The following is a 15,543-nucleotide window of genomic DNA, read 5'->3' as shown; positions in this document are numbered from 1 at the left end:
TAGCTGGTTCCCAACCTTTTTCGGTTACTGTACCACCAACTGGATTTTGTTGTGCCCATAATACCCTGAAGTACCCCCTCGTGCATTTTACCAGCAGGCCTATGGTCTCTGAGTATTCTCAAGTACTCCCTGTGGATAGGCCAAGTGACCCCAGGGCTCCTAGTACCCGTGGTTGGGAACCAATTGTGCAGAATTTCTGGAATTTTTTTTTTTTTTTGCCATTGTTTCCATGTACTATCCAATCATTTCTGATATACAACACCTGTATCACACCTGTCAATTACTAATACCATTTGAATCTCACAAAGTCACACTTTATGATTTCTATACGACAGTTGGGTAGTTCTGTGTAATAATTGAATGTAATGTTCCCAAGCATGTGATGTGTGTGTTGTGTGTCAAGTTGGGTACTGTGACAAATATCAAGAATATTAGTGCAAATGGATAAAACAAGTATTTTATTAAATAACATGTGTTACAGGCAAGACCATTCACCTAACTGTGTAATAGCTCTCTACATGTTCATTAAAGGAGGTGTTCCCAGTGCAATACGGTACTAAGTATGACACAGCACTGCAGATTCTGGTGTGGGAGTTCTTCTCCAGACTGGAGGAGCTGCTGCCGGTGCCCAGCTTTACACAGGTATGACTGCATCTTCATCCTATCAATTCAAATGTACAAAATGTTGCGTTTACAGATATGAATGAATAAACCCCCTTTAATAAATGGACTGAACATTGACATGTTTCCAGTGGGTATGAGATATGGGTTGATTTGGGAGTGGACTGGACTCTCCTTTTCCATTTTAACTTTAAGTTTGCCTCTCTCACCCTCAGACAGCATCTTGTCTCAGCCTTGCATTCTCTGACCTGGAGGAGTGTGTTCAGTCTGTCTCTGACCCTGAGCACCTGAAGACACTGCTACAGCATCAAAGACACCTGGGACACCTTAACAGAGGTAGGTAGCCTTCAGGTTATCCATACTGAACAAAAATATAAATGCAACATGTAACAATTTCAAAGATTTTACTGAGTTACAGTTCATATCAGGATATCAGTCAATTGAAATAAATTCATTAGGCCCTATATCTATGAATTTCACATGACTGGGAAAACAGATATGCATCTGTTGGTCACAGATACCTTTAAAAAAAAGTAGGGCCTTGGATCAGAAAACCAGTCAGTATCTGGTGTGACCACCATTTGCCTCATGCAGTGTGACAACTCCTTTGCATAGAATTGATCAGGCTGTTGATTGTGGCCTGTGGAACGTTGTCTCACTCCTCTTCAATGGCTGTGCAAAGTTGCTGGGTATTGGCAGAAACTGGAATATGGTGTCATACATGTTGATCCAGAGCATCCCAAACATGCTCAATGGGCGACATGTCTGCTGAGTATGCAGGCCATGGAAAAACTGGGCCATTTTCAGCTTCCAGGAATTAAGTACACCTTATCCCTGCCCATACCCTAATCCAAGGAGGGGCAAAGTACTTCAATCTGGCCCGCGAGACATAAAATAAAATATATATTTATATATATTTATTTATTTATTTATTTTATACTTTTTTTTCTCCCCAACAGGCGAAGGTTGAGAGCCGTGCATCCTCCGAAACACGACTCAGCCAAGCCGCACTGCTTTTTGACACAATGCCCGATTAACCCGGAAGCACCAATGTGTCAGAGGAAACACCGTACACCTGGTGACCATGTCAGTGTGCATGCGTCCGGCCTGCCACAGGAGTCGCTAGAGCGCAGTGGGACAAGGACATCTCGGCCTGCCAAACCCTCTCCTAACCCGGACGATGCTGAGCCAATTGTGTGCCGCCTCATGGGTCTCCCAGTCACGGCCAGCTGTGACACAGCCTGGTATCGAACCTGGGTCTGTAGTGACGCCTTAGACCGCTGCGCCACTCAGGAGACCCCCAAGGGGCACATTAAATTCTCTGGCAACAGCTCTGGTGGACATTCCTGCAGTCAGCATGCCAATTGCACGCTCCTTCAAAACTTGAGACATCTATGGCATTGTGTTGTGTGACAAAACTGCACATTTTAGAGTGGCTTTTTATTGTCCCCAGCACAAGGTGATGATCATTCTGTTTAATCAGCTTCTTGATATGCCACACCTGTCAGGTGGATGGATTATCTTGGCAAAGGAGAAATGGTCACTAACAGGGATGTTAGCTTTTTGTGCTTATGGAACATTTCTTGGATATTTTTTCGTTTCATGAAACATGGGACCAACACTACAGTCGTGGCAAAAGTTTTGAGAATGACACAAATATTGATTTTCACAAAGTTTGCTGCCTCAGTGTCTTTAGATATTTTTGTCAGATGTTACTATGGAATACTGAAGTATAATTACAAGCATTTCATAAGTGTCAAAGGCTTTTATTGACAATTACATGAAGTTGATGCAAAGAGTCAATATTTGCAATGTTTACCCTTCTTGGCAAGGTGCTCCATCATGCTGGAAAAGGCATTGTTCGTCACAAACTGTTCCTGGATGGTTGGGAGAAGTTGCTCTCTGAGGATGTGTTGGTACCATTCTTTATTCATGGCTGTGTTCTTAGGCAAAATTGTGAGTGAGCCCACTCCCTTGGCTGAGAAGCAACCCTACACATGAATGGTCTCAGGATGCTTTACTGTTGGCATGACACAGGACTGATGGTAGCGCTCACCTTGTCTTCTCCGGACAAGCTTTTTTCCGGATGCCCCAAACAATCGGAAAGGGGATTCATCAGAGAAAATGACTTTACCCCAGTCCTCAGCAGTCCAATCCCTGTACCTTTTGCAGAATATGTCTGTCCCTGATGTTTTTCCTGGAGAGAAGTGTCTTCTTTGCTGCCCTTCTTGACACCAGGCCATCCTCCAAAAGTCTTTGCCTCACTGTGCGTGCAAATGCACTCACACCTGCCTGCTGCCACTCCTGAGCAAGCTCTGTACTGGCGGTGCCCCGATCCCACAGCTGAACCAATTTTAGGAGACGGTCCTGGCGCTTGCTGGACTTTCTTGGGCGCCCTGAAGCCTTCTTCACAACAGTTGAACCGCTCTCCTTGAAGTTCTTGATGATCCGATAAATGGTTGATTTAGGTGCAATCTTGCTGGCAGCAATATCCTTGCCTATGAAGCCTTTTTTGTGCAAAGCAATGATGGCGGTATATGTTTCCTTGCAGGTAACCATGGTTGATTTTTTATTTATTTTTATTTTTATTTTACCTTTATTTTACTAGGCAAGTCAGTTAAGAACAAATTCTTATTTTCAATGACGGCCTAGGAACAGTGGGTTAACTGCCTGTTCAGGGGCAGAACAACAGATTCTGTACCTTGTCAGCTCGGGGATTTGAACTTGCAACCTTTCGGTTACTAGTCCAATGCTCTAACCACAGAGGAAGAACAATGATTCCAAGCAGACTTTGTGAAAATTAATATTTTTGTCATTCTCAACTTTTGGCCACGACTGTACATGTTTTGTTTATATTTTTCCTCGGTGTACATGGTAGTTACATGAGCAGACACCTTACTATAAAGCACTTTGTGAAGTCTGATGTAAAAAGGGCTTTATAAATACTATTTTATTTTTTCCAACTTAATTTTCAGTTCATTGGGCTGCAGCCTATCATTTTTTCAACAACCTTAAAAATATTGAAGGGCCAGTATGTCTCATGCAGCCCTCCTAAGTGCCCTGGAGCAGTCATCTTGTGTCCGTTTCCATGCAGCATCCTTGTGGACATCCTGTTCTATGCCGTCTTTTTATTGGAAAACAAACACAAAGTAACACCTGACCCACCCACTAACACCACCCTCACACAAACATGCACCAACAACCTACCAAAAGACTGGAGAAACACTGAGCAAAATGAGTAGATTCAGTACAGACATTACAGACAGAATGGAGTCAAGTAATTCCCTTTTAATACATTATTATTCCAAACAGAATAGTCTTCAATCCACTTTATCCAATTTCACTGTTCATATGATCATAAAGGAAATTCTGTTTGCATTGATAAACTAGTGAGTGCTTCAAGACCCCCTAGTGCGAGAGTGCCTGGAACTAAGTTGATCAACACACATTCACAGCAGTCCCCCACCCATTCATTATACAGGGACTGTTTAGTGTCAGTAATAAGGGACCATGGGGGTAATTCATTCAAAATAAAACTACAGCTGCTGTACATTTGCCACTTTTTTCCCGCAAGAAATTTTTAAAAAGGTCCTCGCAATTCAGAACAAATAGCATTAATGTCCTTACTTTCCTTCCTGAATGTAGTGGACCAGTATGCATCAATCCAATCTCCATAAATTGTTATATCCATAAAGAAATACAACTGGTTCAAGGTGATAGTTTCATGAATAACCATGTTGTTTTTAAATCCTTAGAACATTACCAAATACACCAAATATTATCATGTATTAGACATGGATAGAGTAAGTCGATTTTGACTTTATCATTCTGCCTGGCCAATTATATCAAACATTTGTCATTTGGCACAGGATCGATATGTATTTGTCACATAGACACAATGTATGCAACAAACAACACATGTAGTCTGACCAAGTGGCAGACATTATCCAATGACAGGTTTTATAGAACGACTGGACCAGCCAGATGACTGTCCAATCAGACAGGCCGGTGAAATCTTTTCATGCAACAGATTTTAAAAAGGGTCAATATCAAACTCACAATAGATCCCACCTTCAGCTGTTTAACCCTTTCTTCGGTTATTTACTGGCCCCTAAACACTCCCTCCCAAAAAACTGCTTTGATAAAGCATGAGCACAAATTAAAACAAACATTATCCACAATGGCAGACCCTGGTCAAGTACACATGGAAAATACAGTGCTCTTGATTTAGCTTGCCTAGTCAAATGGAACCAGTGGAATAATCCCAAAAGTACAAACTCCGCCCGCCCTACAATACCTCAAGTATTTGAAAGTTGACATACTGGTATGTATTTGACCATGTCTGCCTCAGAGGGGTATTCTTGTGATAAAATGAATGCTGGGAGTCTGGGTGAGATAGTGGTTGAGTGATAAGATTAAAAAGTGAAACTACTTATGTTTGTGTAATCTCCAGTAAAGCACTACAATTTACAAGTGTGTTCTCAACTATAATATCTCACATCCATGTCCATCGTAAGAACATTTCCATGTTCAGCCTAACCATCAGTGTCGTCCCACCAACACGGAAAGCACTCATTTCCATTCCCTATTCGTTGTTCCATGTCATCTCATCTCTGTTCTCAGGTGGAACTAAAAGGAGGACATTTTTTACCGTCACACCTTCACTACATGGTACAGCATTTATTTTTTTACATCATTAGAAAAACAATCGCAAATATGGAGGAGAAAAGTTCATATGGTTGCATTTCTGTTAACCAGACACACAACTCTACACTTCTCTGCAGCAGAGTATTTACAGGTCCCCTGTGTGGGGGGGTTCAATGCTCATTCAGCGGTCAGACAAGATGCTCAACTGTGGATTAAGGTACATTATCTCAGCACTGAGGAGACATCATTTGTGGCAATTGAATGAAATGTAGATATTATATTAAAGAGGGCCTGCCTTCAACTAGTAAAGAGACTCTTATGGCCAGGTCATATATGGGGCGGGCGTTAATTATTAAATTAGTATATCAAATGATTGTTATTCATGAACATGCTAGATGGAGAAAAAAAACTGATGACAATCAAGGCAACACAATTAAAGGCAATTAAATGTGAAATGCTCCCTATAAGAAATACAAAATGTGTTGTTTTTACAACTAAACTTGAAGTAGGGCACCAATTACTGAGGTGAACGGGGAGGGACAATAGTGAGCCCTTGTCTTCTGCCCACACAGTATGGTACTACTTGAAGTAGGTAAACAGTCATATTTTTGAGCTGTAGTTTGTTTGTACAGGTTAAACACCAGCCAAAGGGAATCTGACACCGTGCTAAGACATCCTTCCAGTGCTCGTCCAACTGAGGTAGCATCTCTTTGTTGTCAACACTGCTCCAGCTCCCGAGGTCCAATGACACTGCCATTTTCCATCCTATTGTCAGCCAATGACCCATTTTCTGTGGCAGCCATGTTGTGTGATTTTCTTAATTATGGAAGAAAATAATAATACAATTGACCCCAATAGAACATTCTTAAAGACGTTACTGAAAGGCATTCCTTAACTGAATCATCCAGACACAGTTCCAAGTATGGCTTTGGTTTGTCCAAGTATACAGTCATTTACATACATGTGGCGTGAGCCGTGACTCTGAGGATTCGTATATTCATGCAAAATGTCAGTTTTCAGTGTATCTGTACAGGTAGAAGATAGTTCATAGGTGTGGGAAGGGGCCAGTCCTATCTGCGCGAGGGGCCCAGAACAGATCCTGTGGTGGGGGGGCCGTAACGGGGGAAGTTGTCATTAGGGGGCTGGCTGGGGAGCAGGGAGTTCCCATTAGTTGGAGAGCAGCTGAGATGAAGCCGCTTCAAGTACTCAGCATGGTCCGGCTTGTGGTGCTGCAGGACTTTAATGGCTTCCTCCACTGTGAACCACTCACGTTTACGACCTGCAGGGGGAGACAGAGACCAAGTGTGAATTACTCCTTCTATTGACCACCAGGGGGGGCAAGTAGTGGATGTTATACACCAACCACCTGAAGGCGTTGGCATTGTCATTTTGAAATTGAATATTGTTAAGGGTTTCATAAAAATTATTTGAACCAGAGACCTTTTGGTTACTGGCCCAAAGCGCTTAATACTTGCTAGTCGCCGAAGTTCCAGAGCACGTTTTTAATACAGTCCCAATAAACCAGTCAGAACTACTGGAGTTTTCCACATGAACTTAGTGTGACATTTGCCCTTTGAGGGGTGGGGATCTTCTCACAAAGATATGGGATCTGGATCGACCCCATGTGTCACTGTCAATAAAATATTCAGGTATCCCCTTACCAATCTGCAAACACTCCCAACGTTTGTCATCTAAACATTCAAAATGCCCCTATTAATTTCAGCCTACCTAAAGTCTTGTGAAGGGTGCTAATAGCCATTTTGAATACATGTTTCCAGAATAGATGTTATCAGAATACATTGATTATCTCTAACAACAGCTACAGTGTTATTGCGTGAAGATGAGGCCATAGACATGAGCTCATTTAAAGGAAAGGTCAATCACAGTAGCATGCTTTCACAACATTCTTTTTGAGGAACAAGTTGTAGCCCATGTTTGGTAATCCTGTGTGTTAACGGGAATGAGGATTATTAGTGCAAAGTAACAAATATTGGCGCGGTTAAGTCGGTAAACAAAAACGAAAGAAAGACTTGAGACTGATATACTGCCTATTGTAAGATCTATAAGGACTGAAAGCTCCAGCCACTCAGGAAAAAGACTGGTGAAGTCTAAAGGATGATTAATGGATTTCAGAGGTCAGGTCACATTGTTCAGTGCAGTCAGTGGTGAGTCACAGCCTGTTTGGGAAGGCCTGGGATAGATGACCTGCAAGTTCATATTTTACTCTACCTTTGACCAGCTATTTTAGTCCACCTCTCCAAAGCCAGCAGGCTGGTGTGATTTAGCTGTTATAGCAGCATAAGTTTAGTCTTAATCAGCCACTTTGGAATTGATGTGTTATGACTCCAAACTTTAGATTAGGTGAAGCCGGATATTATTGGAAAAATATTGAACTTGTTTGTTGCTTGTTTTCTGCAATCCCAGGCCTTTTAGTCAGTGAGTGGGATTTCATTATTTAGTCTGTTGATACTGGCAACATCCTTCCTGGAAAAACAGATTATTATACTAGACATTGAAGTCCTGATGTCATGTGACCATAAACTCACCTATGTTGACCGAGTCCTCCCATGCTTCCAATGTCTCCGTCACGGTCAATACGTAAACGTACGTTCGGTGCTTTCGGTCTTGATTCTGCTGTAAAGTTAAAAAGAAAACTACATTTGAAAATTCAGGTTGGAAGAGCCTCTACCTGTGGCACCTCAAGAAAAAACAGCTGCTTTCAGAGGGTGCACATGCTTTAGGGTAGTTTATCAACCCTTGACTAGGCATCAACCAAATCCACTCATTTTCTATTCTTGAATTTCATTCATGTGACAATTTACACAAGAGAGCAATGACAGTTTTTCAGGGAGTAAAAATGTAACTGCCTTATAATTACTGTCAGCCCAGAGTCACACCTTACCTCAAACACACCTAGGAGACGTCCCAACTTGCCTTTCACTCCTGCCTAGTGGGAGAGAGAAGAGAGGCAATAGGGGGATGTGAGATGACTGTATTGGGCCTATGGCTATTTGACAAACCAAAACACTTGTGTTAGATTAAAAAGGAAAGTAGAGAAATCCCAATTCTTGACAATACTGTGTGGGGGTTTTAGTATGAAAACCTTCGACGAGTTAGGAGTGTGTGTTAAGATGTGAAGTGTGTGTGTGTGAGAGAGAGAGAGAGAGAGAGAGAGAGAGAGAGAGAGAGATGATTGAATATCACAACACGAACCCACCCAGTCCTGCTGTATATTTAGAGGTCAAAATCTGAGAGGTTACTGTTTCCAAAAAGACACATGACCAACCCCCCCATTCCCCTTCCTTCCCCTTTATCAAGCTTCACAAAGTATCTGCCCATGTCCACTGGACAGGCTTTAGGACCTGTGAATGTGCTGGAATCCAGCAGGGAGCCAAGTACGTCAGGTTTCCCACCAGCTGGACCTTTGGAATACCACAAGCTCCTCAGTCACTACCCAAACCAAATCCTTCTGACCCCTTTCTATACAAACCCACCTTGGACCCACCAAAATGTACCTCCCAATTCTGTCATGTCATAAGAGAGTTCCCGTCACCCACAATCCTTGCATACATCAAGTCTCTCAGAGCTGAACCCTTTAGCGGTGAAGCCACTTCGGAGAAAACATGATGTGAAGTGCCAGTGAGACATCCCAGGAGATCGACAAGATCAGTCTCATACCACAAGGAAGGCAGTGGTGAATTATAGAGGGTGTCTCTATCTCATAGTGTATATGAGAATATTTCAGGCCTACAGACATTCCTGCACGTTGCCTTTAAATGACCAATCAGGGGCCAGAGATTGATACTCATATAGATGACATGATCACTACATGAATGGAAGCCAGAGTTTACAACTAACACATTACAATAGTCTCACCCATCACTAAAAGGCATGTTCTTTACAGACAAATCAATGAATGACCATCAGATCAATGTGTGTTTTGTGCGTGCATATAGCTATTAGTTACACACCCACTTTGGGATTCTTTTCAAATTCATCATCACTGATGATTATGGTGATGATTGATTGGATTAAAGTAAAGATCCCATCATTCTGAATGTGATATTGTTTTTGTGCATCTCTGAGCGATGCTCTATCGACTCCCAGGTCATTCTTTAATTTTTATGTGTATCTGAAAAGGTTTTGCATCATATGAAAACATGAAATGACCCCGGGAATTGATACAACATCACTCAGAGATGCACAAAAACAATATAACATTCAGAATGATTGGATATTTCCTTTATATGATGATGATGATAGGTGAACTCACCTCTTCAAACACCTCTCTGACCGCTGCGCCACAGGGCTCCTCCTCAGGCTCCATCCCTCCACCTGGGACGATCCACTGGTCCGGGTGCCGACTGCTGCTCACCAGCAACACCTGGAAGAGAAAACACAATAGCTCTGTGAGTCCAGCTCCACCACAGGGCCCTCTGCTCCACCACAAGGCCCCCTGCTCCACCTTGGCTGATCGATTGACCCAGATCAGGTCCTTTTTGGGAGCATCGAAGCAGGTGCCTGAGCTTAAATTACACGACAGTCTGCCATGTACAACGATCCATACAGATTGAATGAGCATGTATCTGCATTTTCATGATGCGATACACACACACACACACACGTGCACTCATGACCTATGGGGCTCATAGTTGCTCAGATGTCTCTCACCATGCTGAGGAAACATCCAACTCAAGTCAGTCGAATACGACATATGACAGTGATGCAGCGTCAGAAGCAGCTTGTGTGGCTTTCACCTTCCATCTTTTCCCCATCCAGACCCCTCTATACGGGACCAGTCTGTCAGCCTGACAGCCATGTAATATCAGCTAGCAGCTTGGCTTTGACACTCCTCTGTGCTGCTCTAATGGGATTGTGGGATTGCTGGAGCTGACTTGTTGTGGTCCGAGCTTGGAGCCAGGTAGTGACAAGTCAAGTGGTCAAGAGAGGCCACACAGTGGATACGGCACGTGTCACCCTTCCACTCTGGGTCACCACGTCATGTTCCCGGACCTTAACTGAGCCGACATCTCATCTGGCTCGTCCCGGGCTAAGAGGGGATGGAGGGTGGACAGGGAGTGGGACGGTTAGCTATATTTACGGGCGCCACATACAGATGAGGGGATCCAACTGAAGCAGTGGGGTAGACCAGACTGTCTGCTTAGTACCCTACATTATAAAGCCTTAAACTATGGAGATAGAATGAACCTACTAACCTATTTATAACAGACTGCTAGTGCTTCAGAATGTGAGTGTACGTGTGTGTACACAAGTGTGTGTGTTGGGGGGGGGGGGGTACTGTCTGTGTTTATATATGGGGGTGGGGCACCGCTGTGGGCCTTTTGCAAATATGTTTTTGGGGGCAAGGCTTTAAGCAGCTCAGGGATGTCACTGTGTTTGACAGTGTCTACCGTGGAGTTTACAATACAAATCTAGCTAGACTACATGCTGCCAGTGTTATTTTTTCTTCACTTTTAAGTCCTATCTTTTCTATTTCTTGCTCAAAATGTGGTTGGATATGAACTGTTACGAATTTAACTTATTCCAGGAAAGACATAAAGCTTGTCAGCACCTCATTCAAATTCATGCAATATACAAAACATTGTTCATGTCATTTATGTCAACAGCTTAGGCTAACAAGGTATGTCCCACAGAAAAATCATGGCACTGAGGAACACTCGGCACAGCGAGGAGCAAAACGCCACACCAACATATTAGATAGGTCAAAGGTCAGGTGCAGATGGAGGGGGGCAAAGGGAATAGAGCAGCGTCTCCCAGCGAGATTCCAGTGTGTTTTGTAAGTCTGCTAAACGGGCCAGGAATCTCAGGGAGGAAATAAACACCTACTTTCTCGGAGGAGCAACACGCCTGTGGCTGTCAAATAAACCAGTCTCCCACATGCCAGCCTACGGAGGTCTGAAGTTTTAGACAGGAGTATTTTAATGCAAGAGGAGAGTGGTTAGTCATAACCAAAATAGACGTATGAAGTCAACATACGGAAGTTTGCTGCCCCTTGTTTTACACCAAATACACCTACTTTCAGCCTAGTCGATATAAGAAAACTAAGCCCAACTATATGCCAATTCCAGACCACACACATTCAATACAGCTTTAACTCCTATCTAGCAATATACAAGTAGGGCAACATCATTTGCCTAGTAATAGCCTACCCTTTAGTCCATCCAGACCAACAATAAACCGTACTTCAACTTTGCCAAGTGTCAACAAACCCTTAGTCTTGTAGCGACACAGTGGACTGAAAAGACAATGTACTGTAATACAGTCTCAGGGAGACACCTATTAACAGACCGCTCCTACCCTCCGGCATGAACGCTCTTCTAGTCTCTACTGTTGTTGGAGGCAAATGACCCACCCACTGGCCCTGAGGGATGTCATGTTCCTGTTTTCCCTTGATGGACTTTAAATCTTGTCACTGAACACCTGACCCAGGGGGTTCCTCTTTCTCCTTTTCCATTCCTTAAACAAAGTCTCTGACATCACACAGAGTTCCTATTAACCAGGAGAAGCTACATTTTTGTTCCATCTCCACAAAGGGGACTGAGATTTGATTGCTGAGATCTGACCAAAGCAAGTTGAGACAAGGTCTTCAGATATAGATAGGCCACAATCCTTCAGGGATTCAACAGAATGGGATTGGCACAAAGAGGTGTCATTGGCAAAGACAGTATTGGCCACGCAGGAGCCACAGAGGCTTTTCTCCTATTCAGGCTTAACGAGTTCATGCAATTACGACAGAGTAGCTGGACAGTCCCAGAGCAAACTCTGTAAAGATGTTCCTGGGAATGGGCTCTATACATTACAACAGCTCAGTATAACAGTTGAACAGACACAGGCGAAGCATTTCTTGACCTAACAATATCCTTGACCAGAGACACAAGTGGGTGATTGAAGATGGTCTCCATTTGTTCCACCACAGGTATCTTAAATATTAAAACAAGCTAAGATATTACACAAAGGTTGACTTGTTTTATAGTATTACATATGAAATGTCAGCAACAAGATTGTGTGTGTAGGTGATTACTAATGTTAATAGATACTTCACAAGTAAAAAATCAAAGGGGGGATTGGGATGCAGCATTGAGACTGAGATTGGGCAGTCTCATTAATATAACTCAGTGAGAAAGCCTTCCAGCTGCTCTACCACAATGCAATGTGCCTATGGCACGGGCACACCGACACACAGCAAACTGATATATCTCTATTCCTTGTTCCTGAAAGAACCGGCTATACATGAGGGAGAGAACAAGGCTCCCGCAGTTTAAGGGAGAACAGTTTCTCCTTCAGGCCATCTCTCTCTCTCTCTCTCTCTCTCTCTGTGGTACAAATACTTGAGTGCTCTGATAGAGTTCTTCATGACAGACAGATAAAGTCTGCAGCTTATTTATTGCATAACAGTGGTGCAGGGAAGTCAGAGGCTGCAGTGTCTTGAACTGTCTGATACAGATTTGGATTTCTATCAGACAGTACAAATCCAAATGTAGGAGCTGTTCATAAACAAGACTTGTGGCTCAGTAAGGAATGAAAAGCATCGCCAGTTTTACATTAATGATCAACCTTAAGTCTTCTCGACTTTAGTTCATGCACTGAAAAATGACATCAATTGCTTAAGTCTCCTATGACAACAAATCAGATCAATCCAATTGTATTTGTCACATGCGCAGAATACAACTGGTGTAGACTTTACCGTGAAATTAAATAGTAACACATAACAATGGAAAAGGTCCATAGATTTTAGTTATGATAAAGTGGGCCTATTTAACTTGTTACGGTAGTAGGTCTAAGTCATATCTGTATAAATTGTGGCTTTAAACAATGAAATAGACCTAGGCAGAAACTATTGGAGCATGCTATATTGACTGAAGTGACACATGCACAACAATATAGCCAATTTCATGGAAATAATTGCTTCCCATTTAATAAAATGTTTTTAAAAAATGTGTGGAACGAGTCCTATATGTTGTTATAATTTCGGGGAAATTGACTTGGGTAGATTGTCCATTTTGCTAAAAGACTGTGAACGCTTGCATCATGGTGGTGCGTAGGCTATCACGGTGAAGCCCGTTAAAAAACAGAAACTATTACGAGGCATATGTCTAGGACTACAGCAATTTGTTAAAAATGTTCTCTCAAACCAGAAATATAAAACAAAGCATTGATTGAGACTACTTTTCACTAGGCTACCTTTGGTTTTAGCCTAGGATACTGAAACCATGTCTTACAAAATGGCCACTTCATCAATAACGCATTTTCATTTCATTTTTATGAGGCAGCAGAGATTATAAAGTGTAAAATGATAACGGTGATATTGTTACTAGTATTTAAACTCGTATGCATTAGTACAGTGGTATCGTCATACAATGTAGCAATGGCTGGACTGATGTCCCGCCCGTCGAATGAAACATGCAACAGAGCGCCTCGCCCCCCTCGCTTTGCTCTCAAACTAGCCCAAACTGGATAGCCGCGGGCAGTCACACAACACCACCGAGGATGCATTACTAAAGCCATGGAACGTAGGCCAATAAAAGGCGTATAAATAGACTATAACACTCCTGTGTTTTTTTGTTTAACATCAAGCCTACATCTCTAATTATTAGGTTTTAAAAACCCGCTGAAGCATTTCTTTCAGACACCGCAAGATAGCCCCCCGCACATCGACATTTTCTGATGAATGAAGTGGTAAAACCACAATGAAAACCTATTTAAGTCTATTACAATAGGCAATTATAGATAAAATATTAACAAGTGTAGGATATAGCCGAGAACCGTGGTTTAGTTTAAAGACAGTACAGCATCGGTCCCCTGAACTGTCAATGAGAAATATAATCATCTAACGTTAACGTTTATACCTCTTCTTCACGGTCGTTCTTGAAGCACAAGCATGCGGCTCGTTTCTTGAAGCCCTCGCCATCATACGTTCTGGTCTGGTTCGGCTTGAACTTCATTATGTAGGTTATAACTCTCCTCACCGGGCAGGCAACGAAATCCAGAAAATGAACGAACGAAGAATGAGTCACCAAACCAAGGTTCTGGATGGCGAAGAGAAAACTGGCATATGTGTCTCACTGAGGTCCAATAACGCGATATACCGGCAATCTACCCATCGACGGTGTATTTTCCCATTCACTCCAATTGCGTTTAGTGCGGTTTTGTCAGGGAATTCCCTCCGTGATGTTGGGTTAATGGATGCAGTTCAGTCCCCCATACCCTCCACTTCTGTGCAATCTCTTATTTAAGTAGAGTAAGTCGATACTGTACCCTCCTCCGAAATCCTCCCACCTTAGGTAGTAGACTACAAGGTAGGCTTTGCGCAGTCGCTGACTGTCAATAGATAGAAGGCAACCTAGCGGAGCGCTGTTACGCACATCACCATACGTCTGATGAGGATAGGATAAAAATGTTTGAAACATCTAGCTGTGATTGAACATCTATGCAGTGCTCACTCCGTCTGGCTTTATGCTTTCTTGAAAAGTAGCCTATCCTGTTTGTTCCATAGGCCCACCCATATGGATAGGTAATCTAGAAAAATAATACGGTTACAATTTTGAACCCTTAATTAAGCCTATAACTTCATTCGAGTATTTTCTCAATATAAGATGTAATGTGACATATTGCCCTGAAATGTCAGTAGCCAAGGTCTTTAAAAGACTCCTTATAATAGCCTCCACTGTTAACCACTGTCTTGGGATTGGGGGTGGTGGAAAAGACGGTTTCTGACCTTCCACTTTTTCTGTATTCACATCAGAAAAATGTAAAAAATAATTTCACAAATAAAGCACTGTCAATTTTATAGCCTGCCTAGCTACTCTGTGATGACTATTCATGCTATTGACTGAAAGCATGTTGGGGATATAAGCCTAGTCTAGGTTTGTTCTGTTTATAGCCTAAAAAGGAAGGTGGGCCTACTTGAAGATGTCTAGTTTTGTGTGTTAATGTATAGTTTTTATGCTATATAAGACAGGTCACACCTACCTTTCCCTCATAGAAAAAGGTTCTATATAGAACCTTTTGGGGGTTCCATAGATGAAGCAAGCGATATAACCCTTCTTTTTTAAGTGTATATACATACCAAAGACATTTTGTATAGGAGTTCCTCTATCTTAGTCACTGCATTTCACTGTTAGTCTACAGCTGTTGTTTACGTGACAAGTATTTGCTGAGGGTGTTGTCAAAGTAGAAAACAGTAGTAGAAAATTCTTAAATATATTTCTTAATGGGGAACATACATTAAAACGTGGCTTCCTGCTTTTGTGTTTC

At 42.4% G+C, this 15,543-nt stretch overlaps 1 protein-coding gene across 1 annotated transcript; it reads right to left on the bottom strand.

Moving 5' to 3' along the window:
* Positions 1-3,894: 3,894 nt before the first annotated feature.
* On the bottom strand, positions 3,895-14,580 carry LOC115132960 (diphosphoinositol polyphosphate phosphohydrolase 3-beta-like). The gene is made up of 5 exons (XM_029665712.2): positions 14,136-14,580; positions 9,542-9,652; positions 8,171-8,215; positions 7,815-7,902; positions 3,895-6,547 (listed from the first exon to the last, which is right to left on the bottom strand). The coding sequence occupies exons 1-5, from the start codon at positions 14,229-14,231 to the stop codon at positions 6,339-6,341; spliced, it is 549 nt and encodes a 182-aa protein (XP_029521572.1). The 5' UTR covers positions 14,232-14,580; the 3' UTR covers positions 3,895-6,338.
* Between the last annotated feature and the right edge of the window lie 963 nt (positions 14,581-15,543).

The sequence above is a fragment of the Oncorhynchus nerka genome, linkage group LG8 (assembly GCF_034236695.1).
Source record: "Oncorhynchus nerka isolate Pitt River linkage group LG8, Oner_Uvic_2.0, whole genome shotgun sequence".
Lineage (NCBI taxonomy): Eukaryota > Metazoa > Chordata > Actinopteri > Salmoniformes > Salmonidae > Oncorhynchus > Oncorhynchus nerka.
The sequence above is the reverse complement of the archived record's forward strand: the minus strand, read 5'-3'. Positions and strand labels throughout refer to the sequence as shown.

What these genes read in the sequence shown, in the direction of transcription:
- LOC115132960 (XM_029665712.2), bottom strand. Translation starts at nt 14,231, where the DNA reads ATGAAGTTCAAGCCGAACCAGACCAGAACGTATGATGGCGAGGGCTTC. An exon ending in AGAACGACCGTGAAGAAGAG is followed by an intron (nt 9,653 to 14,135) that starts GTATAAACGTTA and finishes TTTCTCTTCCAG; the next exon opens with GTGTTGCTGGTGAGCAGCAG. An exon ending in GGAGGACTCGGTCAACATAG is followed by an intron (nt 6,548 to 7,814) that starts GTGAGTTTATGG and finishes CTCCCCCTGCAG; the next exon opens with GTCGTAAACGTGAGTGGTTC.